Below are 17,045 nucleotides of genomic sequence, written 5' to 3' on the forward strand. Positions count from 1 at the left end.
TTTTTGTTTCACTGTTAACATTTCCTTGAAAACAATTTTGGAAATATAACGAGCTTTAAATAAGCACCACCCTCAACCCTCAAAGGTTATGTGGATCATCCTTTCTTAACCAGAAACCTGTCTGAGCTCATGGACCGATTTGTGCAAGATTTCAAATCACAGGGCATACCCATGGTAGAAGGTGATGGAAGCAATGTGGTGTTTCCCAGCGCTGGTGAACTGTTTGTATTTTACAAGAAATGTATGGTGCAATGTTCACAGCTCAGTACAGGACCACCCCTACTATCACTTACAGCAGCATTTCAGAAGTTTCTAAGAGAATACGCAACAAGAGTGTTGAACAACAATCTTCCTGTAAAGTAAGTCATGAAAGTCAACAAGAGTTCAGTTAAGCCTCTTTTTGTAGTGAGCCAACCGCCACTAGTTGCTTGATTAGACTGCTGTTTGGTCCTTGGTCACAGGATCAAAAACTCTGGCCAGACCAATACTCAGAGGCTTTAAATAACTGAGGAGAAAGTGCTGCCTTTTTAAGGACACCTGCAGCCTGGTTAGACGTTCTCATTAGCCTTCTCGGTTAAGGATGATAAACCGTAGTCCCCGTCTCACAACCCTTCAATGCTCATAACCCAGTGGGAATTAAAAGAATCCACACACTATTCGTAAAGAGTAGGGCATGGAATTCCCGGTGTTGTGGTCTCTGTGTCCTCTGTGGTATGGCTAGAGCGCCATAAGTTGGAAAATGGAAGATGGACTTACTGGCTCATTAAAATTAAGAATGAAATAAAAAATAAATGATTAAGAAATTATTAAAGGCAAGCAAAAGCTCGATTTCGGAGCAATTTGGATAATTAAGTCATTGTAGTCGTATGTGTAGCCATACCCATCACCTGAAGTAAAACGGGAGGGAGGAGGGGGGGGGGGGGGAAGCATTCTAATAATTGATATGGCATTTTCAACTATCCAGTTAATGGGTGGTGGTAAAATGAAATTTTATTAGATAAAGATACCTGTGATAGATTTTGTATCCCTAAAGTCCGCAAAAATTGTTTTTCCCATCAAACTGTTTCGGTATTTCATGCAAAAGAGTGACGTCACAGGATATGATTTGCTCCAGGTTTTTCAAGACATTTCACCCTTCACGTTTTTCTTCGGGAGGGTAGGGGGCGGTGGGTACAGCTACACGTAGACTAAAAGGAACATTATTTTTTGTTGCTGCCATAGGAGTAGCGGGGGACTCGCCAGCATACTGAAGGATTCTGGGGAAGTTAAATTCAACAAAGATGAACAGAGCTTAACATGCTGTATTTTGTGTACAGCGGACTACAGTCTGGAGACGACACAACAGGTAAACAAAGTTCTAATAATTTTTATAGCACATGACAAGGGGAATAAACAAAATGATACATTTATCATTAGTGACAGGGGCAGACGTACATCTTATTGACCAAGTCAAGGTGTCCAGGAATACACCTATTGAAATGAGATGCACGCCCAATTTGGATATCCAATATGAACGATCCCATTAGAATAAAGGGCATACAGCGCGAAAACAAGCACGGTGACCCATTTTTTTTTTTTTTTGCATCTTTTAAATGTCTTGTGTATGACTGTCAAGTGTGCCAAATTAAAAAAAAAATGGATAGTGCGTCATTTTCATGGGAATTACTTTAAGTTTAAAGCAGACTTAAAAGAATAACCGGCCACTTATTTGCATATGTATTGTTATATACCCCGTTGTTCAAATGATGCCGCCACAAGAACACAATAGTGGCCGGCTATTTTGCGATTGCTCCCTAAATAACTGATTTTTGTTTTGGTGTTAAGTTAGAGGAAAAGTTAAAAGAGAAAGTTGACCCTGAGTTAGCGGAGAAAATTGATCTTAACGGAGAACAAGACGTCTTCCACAGGTATACATACGTACGTGGCTTCATACACTTTTTCAGGATTAGTTTTATAATGTTGTTTTAGGGAGTTTCCCTGTTCTGCTTGTTATGCAGTCTGTTATTAATTAGGGACGTAAGAGATGGCCCTGTCCAGAACAATTCCATGATCCCGTTTCCCGAAACATTTCGGGACTTTCTCGAATGTCCCAATTATCTCAGTACATGAATCTTGAGAACGGAATGGTCTTAAGTCGTCAAACTTCACAATAATTTTGCTTTTTGTTATCTTGGCAACATGTTAAGCGTATCAAAGTAAACCCATGGCAATTTCAGAAATGGCTTTTCGGACCCGAAACGTTTTCTGGACTTCGAGAAAACGGGCTCAACACCATTAAACCAGAGTCAACATCACCCAGAACGTTGTGCGGGTTCTTTAATGTTCCACACAATTTGATTACTAGTGAGGACTTTGAGGCATAGCCTATGGTAATAATCCTTTTCCGAAAAGACTTGAAAGGCATACCATTTAACGATTATTCGCCGAAGGCGTGGTGAATATCGGTGAATAATTGTTGTAGTATAATTACATAGGTGATTATTTGAAAAATATGTATTTTCTTTAAAACAATTAATTTCTTCTTCTGTCACCTCGACAAAACAGCTTGTGACCATTTTGAAAAAAAAGGTACGCATTGCGTACGTGCGGTAGTGCAGTAACTTGACACAGTGCTTTATTCCAGAACTGTCAACTAAGCTGCGTTTTGTTTTCCAGGACGAATGAAAATATGTAAAATGCTAAATTTAGAAAGATTGGAGAAAATAAATGGGAATCGAGAAACCAAGGCTTCGAGGCTGACATAAGTTCAACGTCTTTTTTCACAGCAAGTGCGTATACTCTGAGTGTCTGACAGTTTCCACGACAAAAGTTCACTGAAGTTAAACCTTTTCCAGCGGGGTTAGCATCTGGATGGGAGGCCTCAACTATACGACTTGCTGCCAGAAACATAGGACCGAAAATTCTATTTTAACGCCCAAAAATGCGAACTAAGCATGATACAGATTTTGTTAGCCTGCTTTATGCGAAACAACTATTGATGCAAAGTAAATAAATATTGATACACAGTTTTTAAAATAAGGAAGAGCACAGGGAAGTTTTTAGGAAGTGTCCATCGAGTATAAAAAAAGTTGCCATCAGCAACAAAATTTGCGACATGAAAACAACATAAATTTTGTGCCGGGGATATAAAAGTTACCATCAGCGAAAAACATTTTAAAGAATTTTTGCTACGTTAAATTTTCTATTGTTCTTTTGGCTGCACAAGTAATCGCGAAAAGTGACATCGATTTCAGCGGCCACCTGTGATCAAGTTACCTTGCGTGTTGCTAACAACTGTATACATTTGTGGCAAAATGACGGTAACACATCGGATTGTTGTTTTCTTAGTTAGTTTTTTTTTCTTTCAAGTGTTCTAAAAGTCGGCAAGAAATGTGCGAATTCAACACAAAGATCACAATCGTCCAACTCTTGAGGTTGACCATGCATTTTTTCTGTAAAGTCAAAAATTCACTCTCCTAGACGAGGTTATTTATCACCAGGTAATTCCATCGTTTTGAAAATAGAAACTGCTTTATTATTCAGCGTCACAAATTCTTGCCGATTCTGGGGCTCATTTGTTGAAATTCAAGCAGGCTTCCAACAGACCTGTTTATTTTCGTGTTTTACCCAGTCATTTTCCGGGGCGGCTATTAAATTATATGAAGATTTGAAAAGGCGTTTCAGATTTGTTTTCCCTCTCACCTAACACACAGGTGGCTTCCGCTTCTCAATTTCTCGTACAGATATAATTTTTTAAAAGAAAAGTGGAGCGAAAAATTGCGTGAATAAATCAGAAGAGAAGCAAGAGGCTATCAGTGAAATCAACAGACACAGACTAGCCGATATAATCTACATGTTTACTAATCAGCAAAATTGAGTAGTGTTGCCGAACGTACACTTACACTCGATGACTAAAAGATTTCAACATACGTGAAAACTAAGTTGCGATTTTTTAATGTTTTGTTTAATTTAGAGGAGCTCATCTTTTCTATTAGTGGGCAAAATTTTTGAGCACAGTACCGTGGGAATTTGACTTTGCATCTCATTAGAGTCGGAAAGTTGAAACGATACGATGCAAGCAAGAGATAATTAACTTGAACACCATCCTTACCACCGACTTGCGGTTTCTTGGGCTGTACCAGGAGGTCCAAACATGTCAATCACAGCAGACCATTGTGCTTACGGTTACTTGAAGTATTGCATTATTTGTGTGTAATGCGTTAAGGAAGAAATTACTTGACGTGAGATTTTCCTAAGTTTACTCACGATCTAGTGTAAAGACTACTAGAATGTTTTTCAATGTAGGCAAAAAATTGACCCGGTCTTAAGTTTATTTGACCTGTAGAATTTCTGTGGATTGTGAGCTTGCGTGACGATCTCCGTATACTGATTTTGATTTAAGACATGTAAAAATTTAATTATATCCAAAATGGCTTAACTGCAGAATACCCCGCCACTCGAACAATATTCCACGTAGCCGGCTACGAGGTACGCGGTACTCAGTAATAGGAATGCACAATACTGTAAAATACCCCGCCACTTGGACTAAATTCCAAATGAACTAAATTTCAAAATGGTGCAGCGATGTTATATGTGCTGGCTACGCGGTACGCGGTACGCCGTGACATTCCTCGTTCTTAAAGCGTCAAAGCCTAAGAAATTCCACAGACAAGAGACTGTGGAACTGTGGACTCGGAAGAGCGTTATAAAAACAAATGAATTCAAAATGGCGCAGCAATGTTATTTGTGCTGGCTACGCGGTACGCTGTGATAATTAATAAAGACACAGTATTGTGCATTCCTCGTTCTTTACGCGTCAAAGCCTAAGTAATTCGAGAGACAAGAGACTGGAACTGTGGACTCGGAAGAGCGCGCGTCACCAGTACTAACAACGTGAAAACCTGACAACAGAGGTCTTGTGCTGAATATAGCACTCGTTTACTGATTGAGCCTAAGCGCTCGTTTCAGTATTAGGCTTAAGCACTCTTTTAAAATTTTAGCTTTCATTTTACGGTTCGGGTAACTAGAATTTTTAACGAGATCGTGTGAAGAATATAGCACTCGTTTCCTGATTAACCCTAAGCGTTCGTTTCAGAAATTAGGCCTAAGAACTCTTTACAAATTTAAGATTTCATTTCACGGGTGATCGTGTGATGAATATAGCACTAACCCTAACCCTAACTCTAACCGAACCGTAAAATGAAAGCTAAAATTTCAAACGAGTGCTTAGGCTTAATCAGTAAATGAGTGCTATATTCTTCGCACGGTCTCCGTAAAAAGAATAGTTAACCGAACCGTAAAATGAAAGCTATAATTTTAAACGAGTGCTTAGGCCTAATCACTGAATCGAGTGCTTAGGCTTAATCAGTAAACGAGTGCTATAGTCTTCTCAAGGTCTCGGTAAAAAGTCTAGTTAACCGAACCGTAAAATGAAAGCTAAAATTTTAAGAGTGCTTAGGCCTAATCACTGAAACGAGTGCTTAGGCTTAATCAGTAAACGAGGTTTAGGGTACACTAGAATTTAAATTTTCCATGTACCGCGTACCGTGTAGCCAGCTACTTAAGATACTTTGCCATCTTGACTTTAATTCTTTCCGCGTACCGCGTACCGCGTAACCAGCTACTTAAGATACTTTGTCATCTTGACTTTAATTCGTTCCGCGTACCGCGTAGCCAGCTACTTAAGATACTTCGCCATCTTGACTTTAATTCTTTCCGCGTAGCCAGCTATTTAAGATACTTCGCCATCTTGACTTTAATTCTTTCCGCGTATCGCGTACCACGTAGCCAGCTACTTAAGATACTCGATGTGGCGGGGTATTCTGCAGTTAATTATCTGTTAATTTGACAATAACGTACTCAAACAGTTTTCATTCTCTTTTCATGAACAAAATTAAGAAAGGAAGAAGGCGACAAGTAGGCCGCAAACAAAAATCAATAGTTGTAATTCAAGAAAACTGTAAATTTGTTTCGTAATTCATGCACGCGCTGCAGGCCTACAGATCTCACTCATGCAGACAGCCCCGATTACAATATGGTAGTGCACTTATACGAAGTGCACTACCACAAAAACTACTCAAGTGATTATCGTTTAATAATCACCTCAAGTGCAACCAATCAGCGCAGAGGATTTTCAATAATCTCCTATGTAATTATACTAATTGAAGATGTTATTAGAAAATCAGCACTTTTTCATTTGTTTTAATACCCGGATTGTTTGGTCTGAGCTGAGTTCGAACTCGCAACCTCTTGCACGTCAACTGTCCCTGTTCACCAACAAAAATATGCCAGTTGACACAGATTGTTTCCCTTTTTTTTTAGTGTCATATCAAACTGTATTCAACTGCTTGTTCAAGATTTGGAGACAGCATGTGATGCTCCCTTGACAGCCTTGATAAAGGTACCTGTTGTGGTTCTTGGTTCATTGTGAAAATATCTTTCCCAAGTGTTGTCATTGCCCGATGCTTTCCTTGCGGCCAAAATTTCCGCAAGTTTGGGTCAGAAGTCAACTGGAATATTCGGGACTAGCTTTAACTCTTGCTTCCATGGAAAATTAGTTGCTTAGTGACGGACGAAAGAACAACTTCCGTAACACCGGAAGGGAGTTTGATCGTTTTTTCTAGGTTCTGAGTGAGCAATGTGTCCAGCTAGTCTGCGGGCTCTACAAAGTCATGTGCCTATAGGGATAGAGCATCTGGCCAGTGTTAATACTTTAAGTGTCAAGTTTATTAAGTGCTGAGGCAATGATTGGGGATGTACTGTACAGAAATTAAATCAAACCGAATCAACACATCAAATCACAGGTTGGTTCTTGAGGAGAGGGGAAACCGGAGTACCCGGAGAAAAACCTCTCGGTGCAGAGTAGAGAACCAACAAACTCAACCCACGTATGACGCCGAGTCTGGCAATCAAACCCAGGTCACATTGGTGGCACCTGTGCGAGTGCTTTCACAACTGCGCTATCACTGCTCCTATATGTTACTTATGTCGTAGTTTACTATTTTACTCCAGTGCTTTCAGTAAGTTTTGAAGTAGGTTGTTGCGAAAGTAAATTAGATGGCTGTGGAATCGGGCGCCGAAGGCGTGAACCTCTAGGGGGTCTGTGGCATGCTCCCCCAGAAAAGTCTGAAATCTACGAGCTTGGAAATGCCATTTCCAGCGTTTTCCGAAAGGTATTTCCCTCAGAAAGGCAACGGAAAACACCACAATTTTAATCCCCTTTTAACAGAATTTGCTGGTTTATTAGTATTAAATACATTATAGGCAGTATCACTATGTCATATAAATTGAGCACTAACCGCTCAAAAATATTATTCTGTAACTAAACTATTCGCTGGACATGAAGTTTCCTCCCAAAAAGCAATAGAGATGGTCTTTGACAGTTCAATGATTCTTTAAAAATGCAAATCGCTCACTTCATTTACGTCCGTCGGACAAATGAGTTACCGGTAAGTTGTAAAGTTTAGCTATAATACTAATGATAAATCAGCTTTTGATTTCTTCGGCATAACGGCTAAAAAAATGTTCAGAACGTCTTGTCTCTTAGCCCAAAACATCGAAACACGTGCTTTGTGATCACATGAAATGTCACATGAAATTGTTATGTAACAGTTGTAGAGCGACTAATTCTTGTACGCATTACGTTTCAACGCGGGAATTTGTTTGAATATGGAGACAATCTTTTTTTCTCTTGAGAAGAAAACTCCATAATTCGAAGTTAAGCGGTTTTATTTTCGTGATGGAGAACGGTGGAAAAAAGCCTTCATAGCAGAACTTTCAAATGGTAGTGTGAAGTAGGTGGCGGGATGGACTAAAGTACCCGGAGGTCTATCGCCGGTAACCGCCTTCTATTGAAACCTCTGAACTGTGCTCTGATTTTTCAGTTGTCCTTTCGCGCATCGCCAAGCAACCAGTTATCATCCTACGAGGGCATTACACCGTAAACATCAATAGTTGTATTTGTAAATGTTGTTTCCATGTTGCTTGATTGCTTTGAGACTCACACAAACGCGCGGGGACTTCGCTCGAGTTTGTTTAGTCGGAATGTACTGTTCCTTTGGTGTTGTTTTTTTCTAAAGTTTCGAACTGGAATTTTTGCCCAATTGAAATCGCCCAGTTTGCTGTAGAAAGAGAGACGCGCCCCTTATGGAAGACAACACAAACTACGTCCTTACAACAATAGGCTTAGAATTGGTGACGTCATTGGTTGCATTTTGTTACGAGTTTGCTCACACATAGCAACATACAAATTTACAAATTGTTTTCAAATGGGAAATGGACTTAAAACTTACTTAAGCCTTTTAGCTTTGATAACGAACCAGTTAGAGCGGTTTTCAATTGAGTGTCGAAAGTAATTAGTGAATTGCTTTGGTTTTTCGTTACTTCACTCAGTGATTGGTTCAAAGTTCTCGCGCCATTTTTCAACCAATCAGAAGTGAAACCAAAACAATCGTGGCTCGCGCGTGTACATTTTCCCGCGCTTTGTGTCAGCTACGTGTAATTACTTCGAGTTTTGATTGGTTTACTGGATTGTCTCCCTTCTTTTTGATTGGCCAAAGTAATTACTTTTGTTTTGGTTTTACGACACTCGATTGAAACTCACTCTATTAGCCATCAAAAACTGGTAAATCCTTGGGTGGCAAATGCGCCAATGATTCCATACATTCTTTGTAAAAACTCAAATTTTCAGTTCATCATTGCTCAGAAATTTTTGGTACATCGGGATCTAGGTAGCTCAATATGCGATGCACATTCTATATTCAGTACTTTTATTCTCGGCTGACCAGATTAGAAAACGACTGCAAAAAAATGTGAACAAAGATTTCCCTATTAAGTAGAGCCGGAACACTTCATGACTTTATCTCCATCTCTTGAAAAAGATAGACTTATCATGGACTCACCGCATATTTTGTGTTTGATGTCAGGTTAATTGGCAGAGTGTGGAAGCTGTAGGAGATGAGAGTTCATATGTAACAGCAATCACCAATCACATCAAAGAGACAGTGCCCCTCATTCGGGATTACTTGTCTTCAGCCAGAAAATATTTCACTCAATTTTGCGTCAAGTTTGTGAAGTACGTAGTCTTTAACTGCAGTATCAATGTTTTTTTTTCACTGCAAAGTTTGTGGGCAGTTCTTTGAAGAAATCCGAACTTAGATCGCGCTGGGCGCTGAACAATTAGAAGCGAGTTTCTTCAAGTAGATAAAGCGGCTTTACTGCACCCCCGTCCTTTTTATATGTTAGCTCCCCCTTCCCCCCCCCCCCGGGGAGTGAAGCCTCGACTAAGTGCTTTTGTAATAATTTCCCTTAAATCGCTTTCAATCGTAATATTAATTTTAAAATTTTAGTTTTAATTCCCTTGAATCGTAAGGATTGAAAGGCTCAAATATTTAATTAAAAATTTATCAGAAGGATTTCGCAATTCCTTGTTCATGGTAACAATGTCTTTTTTTTTAACCATTACATGGCAGATTTTGAAAGACCTTTACGTTCTTCCTACAATATTATTCAGCAAGAAACTGTTGGCTTTGTTGTTACATTTTCGCGATAGTGAACTTGTCCCGTGTGTGGATATGATCACAGATTTCACTTTTTAATGGGAGCAAATGCAGTGCCCGATTTCAGTCTACTCTATTCTCTCCTGTTCTGTGAGGAGTTTTTCTTGCAGAAGAGTTTAAAATACTGAATTCTCATTTACATAAAGTCTTAGTATTTCAGTTAAACTTTCGTGAAAAAACTGATAATTGATTTGTATGTTTTTTTAGTTCTTTTATTCCAAGATTTATCAGCAACTTATACAAGTGTAAACCAATAAGCACAGTTGGAGCTGAGCAGGTATTAGCCTTGCCATTTTGTAAGTCTTCATTAAGCCGAAGAAATTCGTTCTTCTCTTTGTCCTGTTGAAAGAATGTGGTCGTTTATTGGCAGGAAGGGGTGGGGTGGGGTGGGGTGGGGCGCACGGTAGCAGTACATTGAATGACCTTCAAAATGTCTTTCAAGTAGTAAGGGTAAACTTGAGTTATACATGATGATGTGTTTAGCTTGAAGCCTGTGGTAACGAGTATTGAACGAAACATTTCAAATTAAGGTCTCGTCATAGTTTCGAGGTGTCAGTTTCCTAAAACGTCCCTATAGGCCACTATCAAGAATACCATAATACTCTTTGTATGTCCCTCCAAAATTTTGCATAAGCATTGTTTCCAGTTTCTCTTGGGACTTACAATGGTCCCTGGGGAATGAAGAGAAAATAAAAACAAATCTTGTGCAAAACTTGAAGGGACAAATAAAGAGTACTATGGTATTGTTGATAGTGCCCTATTTCGCCAGTATTTATGCTATGAGAAACAGGTATCCTATTTTCTCAAGCAATTGATTTTGAGATAAATTTTCAGCTTAAACGGTGTCGGCGATTTTTGTTATTTTGCGTTTTGCATTATTTATCAAAGTTGAAAATAGTGTTTTTGACCAAGAATTTAGAAAAAGTATGGTATAAAAACACGTCAAAAAATTGAACGGATTGTATTGAAGTATTCCTGAAAATTGAGCTGAGTCGGACAAAAGCTTTTTGAGTTGTAGTCCCGTGAAAGGGCGACTCTTAGACAATATTTTAAAACCGAGAAAACGCCTAGTATAGTTTCATGCTCAAGTCAAGATATTACCGCGACCCTGCAAATGTGCTTTACAAATCGATACTCTATGTCATTTGTTTTATGTCTGCAAAAAAAAAAAAACACGATTATTTTCGAACCTATGACGAGACCTGAACACACCGGGGTCCATTTAAGGACGTTCGCGCCAAAATCTTCCTACGGTGAGATTTTCTTCATTTCTCGCCTAGAGTTAGGTCATAAAGTACTTACTCCAAAAATGAAAAAAAAAATGGGGGTCACCGACTTTGTTTCGGAGAAAATGGCAGTGGAAAAATGCCTTAATTTCGAGAAATCGGTCATAATAGCGAGATGTAGGCTCATCTGCTCATCCATCGAAAATCATAAAAATAAACTGTTGCAGTGAAAGTTTCCGTGCATAGGTTTTTAGGAGTGAGATTTTTAGATAATTGTATGCCGCTAGGGATGTGGTAAACAGTAGAGTTCATCCTCGACGAGCGTTTTCGTAAGCTCTATCCGTTGCAACCACTACCAGAATTCGATGGCACGAGGAAAGAAAATGTTAAAAAAAGATAACTTCTTACGGTGAGAATTTTTTCATTTCATCATATTTTGTAGATAGTAAGTAAAGTAAGTGATTCATGATTAAAAAAATAGGGGTCACCGATGATCTGAACGAGTAAAATCGATGTGATTTTGCAAAGCTCTTGGAAAAGTTCGTTTGTCACGCTTTTGCGTGACCTGTCGGGCAAGGACTGGAACCCAAGAGAGGATCGATCGTTGAAGAGACGAAAGGTTTTTACCGAAAAAAAAACCTTTCTCAAGCATAGCAACGAAGTTTTAAGCAGGGGTCATCTTCATTTGGTTGGTGTTTTGTATAATATCTCTCCATTGCCGTCATGCTCATCCTCTGGAGTGTGTTTTTTGTGAAATTCAATCACTGATTGTTTCCACGCAGGTCCGCACTATTCAAGCGGACGAGGACGAAAATACTGCTCAATTTTCACGAAAGTAAAGGAAAAGAACTTTAAAAACATGCATTCACTTTGAACTTAAGTTCGTAGGGTAATAAAAACATTAAAAAGAAACAGCCCCATTAAATTTACGCAACGGTTCGTCCTCGAGTTTTCCAAACTTTCAGCCACTAGTCTACTCGATCAGCTACCTTATCCAGAGCTTTTCCATCCTCCCGCTCACTTCTCTTTGAAGTTTAATGATGATTCGGAAATAAATGTGCCATTCTTTTGCCGGCCTGGAATTTTTTCCTCGGCGTTTTTGTCGCCATGTTATTTTGACTGATGCTTGAAAAACTTGCATGAAAGTCAAGTAGATTAGTGCACGACTGATAAAACCTCGCGAATATCAGTCGTGCAGTAGTCTACTTGACTTTCATAAATATTTTAAATCAATTTTCACTGATCACGATCTTCTCTGATCCAACTCTGTGCAAGACTTATCGTCCACGGTTTTTGCAAAGGTTTTAAAACCTCAACTTCGCTAATGCTCGAAGTATTACAGTCGCGTTACCTGCGCAGTAACGTTGCGCACAAACAATTAGCGCGAACGTCCTTAAGGGGGCCATGTCACGTTATTTTAGGATGTTTAGGGTAAATCTTTAGTTAATCACAAGTTTAAAACTCAAAAATGATAATGTGAAATTCCTTCACTGATAAAATTATCGTTACATCACAAACAGGATGATTCAGTCTGAGCAAAATCAACCATTATCCATGTGATTTGCCATAAACTTGAAAAACGTCGGGCTGCCATTTTTCAAGATTACCCAAATGCAATCTGTTTCAATCTTGTCCATCTTTTGTCCATCCATGCTTCTCTTTCTTTCCTTTGCTGTACTTCTGTTATGATATTCAACAGTTTTAAGTGGTTATTGCAATGCTTCATTCTGCCTTTTGAGCATTTCGGGTGTCATGAAATTACGTTTATACATCATTTTAGGTGACATAGCCCCTTTAAGAAACCCAAATGGAGAAAGTCGGCTGTTTAGAAGGTGTGGTTAATCTTCAAAGACAAATCACGTTGGTTTTCCCCAGAGCGGGATTTGAGCATCATCGGCAAAACGCGCTAACCTCGTGACACACCGCCCCATAAGAAGGCACTGCCCGTACCTGCTTAAAGGCCGGGACACACTAGGCGACAAGTCGCAGCGACATGTCTCTGCAAAAGTTGCTCCGTGTGAACTACTTGCAAAACCAGTCGCTGCGACACGACACCTGTTCGGTGCATACGCAGTGATCTCGTATGAGGGGAAATGAGAACTAGTTTTCTAATTCAATATGGGGGGCCATATGACGCTCTCTGATTGGTTCATTTATAAAGTAAAGTATTTTGTCGCAGCGACTTGTTTCCGGAAGTGTACACACGATGCAACAACGCTGCTTTCGCTAAATTTGTCGCTGCGATAAGTCGCACAAATTCAAACTGGTTTGAATTCGTGCGACTGATCGCACAGACAAAATTCTGCGACGATTTTCATGAAATTAACCGTATCACACAAGGCGATTTGTTGCGGCGGCTTGTCCCCGCGACGTGTCGCAGCGACTTATCGCCTAGTGTGTCTCGGCCTTAATACATTGAGAAGAAATCACAGTTGGCAGGTTTCACAATCCTTGTTCAGAAACACCTCCATAGTTGTTGTGTCAAAATGAATTGAATGTTAATACACCGCATTGCACATTTTGTTTCGTTGTCAAATGGGTCTGTAACTTTGAACTTTTCGATAACTTCATTAATTTATTTCGATTCTTGTTTTATTTTTTGTTCTTGCTTTTTCCTCGCCAGCTGTTGCTGGATACTCATTCACTTAAGACGATACTTCTGGAACTGCCCTCAGTTTGCTCAAAAGTTCAGCGAAAACCGCCCGCGAGGTAATAGCAGAAAGGTTTTCATATGGAGGAGTGGCTCAATGTCAAACCCAACCTCTCTCTATTTTACTTTCTTGTCATCATGGGTACTCTAAAGGAAGTAAAAAAAAAAAAAAACAGAGAAAGCCTGGGTTCTCGGTTGCCAGGGCCAAAAATCGCAACACGATCCCTTCTCTAAATTATCGATTATTGGCATGTGCTCTTAATTTACAATTATCGTAAACTTAAAAGTACTTGTTCCCGCAGATAGGGGTTGAAAACGTATATCCTTGGACTGCACTTGAACCCGAAGCTTCTTCTTTGTAGGAAGGGGCTTCTTTCGGCTTCAACGCTGAACATTTTTAACAGATTTATTTACGTCTTCCATCGAACATTACTGCTGAAGGTGATTAGGATCAAGCCTTAGTTTTAATTTTTTTAGCTTTAACGTGAAGTTTAAGCTATCTCTGAAAATTTGAACCCGATATTCCGGATACTCCTTGAGCAATGATGCTATGAAAATTCGACATTTTATTAAGATGGCTCAAACCAGTTTCAACGCTTGAAAGAAACGTTCTTATTAGAAGGATTGACACTTCAACACTATAAGCAATGTTGTGGTACCATATCAAACACCAATTATTGCTGAAAAAGATTCGGTCATTTTTGTGACGTAAAAGGTTACCGTGGCAACAGGAAAGCCCTGCAAACACACCCCATATTTTGGCTTTAGCTGCTCTTATCTCAAAAACGAACTCGGTGACCTCCATTTTTTATCTTTGAAATGTAATCAGCATGCCAGAATGAAACTTTGCAGAGAGTTTCATCTTGGCCTGCTGATCGCTTTTGTGCAATAAAAAAAAGGGGTCACCGAGTTCGTTTTTCAGATATGGGCAACTAAAGCCAAAATATAGGGTGTTTTTGCAAGGCTTTCTTGTTGCCATGGTAAGTTGTTACGCCACAAAAATGACTGCATCTTGTTCAGCAATAATTGGTGTTTCACACGGTACTATAACATTGCTGTTACGTGATAAAGTGTTGTAGTGTCAATCCTTCTGATAACAAGATTTCTTGAAAGTGTTGAAACTGGTTTGAGCCACTTAAAAACAATGTATGGGATCATAAGCGTTTTTGCCATCCAAGAATTATCGTTCCCAGATCCCATCGTTTCTCTTATCCGGCGAGGCCTTCGCGCGAGAAAACGAAGAGATCTGGACACATAGGAAATTCAAATTTTTTTATTGGTTAGCTTGCGAACAACGAAATCTTGAACCCGAAGCAAAAATGGCCGATGTGGCGCAATGAGGTCGACTAGCGCGAAGCCGGTCGGTAAAATGATCACAGAGTGTCGTCCTTTAAAACTGCGATTTTACTTATTGCTTCTTTCTGTTCGACGCGACTCACGCGAGGTACGTATTCTCTATCAGACTTGTTCTGCACCTGGCCGTAGCGTTTTCTCCAATGTAGTTCTCCTGTGCGATGTCTTTGATTTCAAGCTTCTCATACTTCTAAGCGCCGCCATGTTTACAGCCTTCCTTTTCTCGTGCAAAGGCCCTGCCGGTTTAAAGAAAGGATGGGATCTGGGAATGACAAATGCTATTGAAGTAAATTTGTATTCTGTGTGCAAAGTCGTCTGTTAATGAAACAAAATGCAAAGATTCCCTTATTAAACCGTAAGTTGCCTACACCAATAATAGTCATAGGTAGTTTTAAGATTGAGTGGATTTTGTCATAAAAAAAATACGCTCACAAGAAAGAAAAGAAGGGTGGAGAACACGGGCTTGCATGACGAGGACGAAAGATGTTGAGAAACTTAAAAAAAAATGACTACGTGTGTTCGCACTTGTTTTTCTTCTTTAATTCTTTCAAAGATTTTCGCTTCTTTCCTTCGTCCGAACCCCACCGGGCAATGGGCTAAATGAGTGAATTGTTCTGTCTTCGTGTGGAACTGAGTTTTATAGAAAGTGGTGAATGGCGAAATGCTCGCTGTGCAATGGTAGGCATGCTTCCAAATAAGGAATGACATGATCTGAGTACTGCCAAATAAGGAAACCGCTTGAGGGAGTAGGCCGCGGGAGGAGTGGGTGCAGAAGTCATTGCTTGCTAACATATAACTTTAATATTATGCTGAAATCTCACTTTTGTTTAGTTATACCAAAGTTGTCGCGAAAGGAATGAAGAAAGCAGAAATGATATTAAAGGTAACTGCAGCAACATTAGTCAGTGGGGAGTGTGCTCATTTGAAATCCATCCATTTTGGTTTGAATTGTGTATTTAACAATTATTCCTCAAGCCCGAATGGGCTCTGAGTCAATAGCCCACGAGGCCGAAGGCCGAATGGGCTATATGACTCAGAGGCCATGAGGGCAAGAGGAATAATTGTTTTAGTAAAATCCAACTAGTTGGTCAAAAAAATATGAAGACAAAACATCTTTCGCAAGTTAAAGCTAGACTTTAATCCTCTTTTCCCGCCAAAACATTACAAATATGGCGGGCGCTTTTCGCTACTAGTGGGCTATAACAAATAGCCTACTAGTAGCTCAACCAATCAGAACGCAGCATTGATGATAGACCACTAGTTGGATTTTACTAATAAGCGTTATGTCGAGGGCGAACACAGCAGCTGGTTACATGAAGTGTTAGCTGCAGTTACTTTATCGTGTTTAGTGTCTTCAAAATGCTGTGGTTTGGCCTTAGTATGGGTGTTGACTCTCCAAAAAAATTGTGTCAAGGTTGTTCTTTGGACAAGAGAATGCTACGTGATTCGAAGCCAGCAGTGGACGGCGAATCTTTTTCCTACGTGACCGTTGGATTCGAGTAAGCTTGAGGTAATCTTGGACCTTAGGGAAAAATTCCTCTGGCACACAGGTTATAGGGAAATCTTTGTTTACAATTTTTGCCTGATCAGCACAAGGCAATCGTTTTCTAATCAGTCAGCCAAGAATAATGTATTGAATATTGAAAGTGCTTTGCATAGTGAGCTACAGGTACCTCTGAAAATTTTAATCCGATATACCAGATAATCTCTGAGAAATGATGCTTTGAAAATTCGACATTTTACAAAGAAGGTAGGGAATCATTAACGCCCTTCCCGACCAAGAATTTACCAGTTTTTGATTACTAATAATTGGCTTTTTATCAAAGCTAAAATACTTAAAATTGGGCAGTTAACTAAGTTTAACAAGTTCTTTTACCTTTTGAAGTCAATTGGTAAAAAGCACGTCACCATATTTGAGCAAATTTGTATGTTAATGGCACAAAATGTAAGCACTGACGTCAGCAAAGATTCCCTTACACTCAATCCACATGCCCCTCAATTGCGCGCTTGCTTAAAAAGTTGCTTAACACTTGATTTAGAAAAACATTTTTCAATCTCAAGGAAGACAAATACTTTGGGGTTTTTGTTTGCCACTTTTAAGAGGGTATTGCATTTAATGAATTTCATACACAGAAAACGTTATTTGCGATTGGATAACAGTTTTGCCAAAACGCTAATTATCTCAGAAAAATGCATGGTTAACCCCAATTTTCTTTTTGGATACCAAGAGCACTTGCTAAGTTCTGCTTTCTCCGCATAGTTTCAGACCACGCAAAAATA

The 17,045-nt window shown here is 39.5% G+C and overlaps 1 protein-coding gene across 1 annotated transcript in view; it reads left to right on the forward strand.

Annotated features, from left to right (window-relative positions):
• The window catches only part of LOC138045555 (vacuolar protein sorting-associated protein 53 homolog), a 53,814-nt gene that overhangs the window by 31,412 nt on the left and 5,357 nt on the right, over positions 1 to 17,045 (forward strand). The window contains exons 15-22 of the mRNA XM_068892101.1: positions 114 to 359; positions 1,222 to 1,345; positions 1,825 to 1,907; positions 6,301 to 6,379; positions 8,904 to 9,052; positions 9,744 to 9,813; positions 13,386 to 13,471; positions 15,597 to 15,648. Coding sequence (XP_068748202.1) covers positions 114 to 359; positions 1,222 to 1,345; positions 1,825 to 1,907; positions 6,301 to 6,379; positions 8,904 to 9,052; positions 9,744 to 9,813; positions 13,386 to 13,471; positions 15,597 to 15,648 — 889 coding nt within the window. The remainder of the gene's footprint in view (positions 1 to 113; positions 360 to 1,221; positions 1,346 to 1,824; positions 1,908 to 6,300; positions 6,380 to 8,903; positions 9,053 to 9,743; positions 9,814 to 13,385; positions 13,472 to 15,596; positions 15,649 to 17,045) is intronic.

The sequence above is a fragment of the Montipora capricornis genome, chromosome 4 (assembly GCF_036669925.1).
Source record: "Montipora capricornis isolate CH-2021 chromosome 4, ASM3666992v2, whole genome shotgun sequence".
Lineage (NCBI taxonomy): Eukaryota > Metazoa > Cnidaria > Anthozoa > Scleractinia > Acroporidae > Montipora > Montipora capricornis.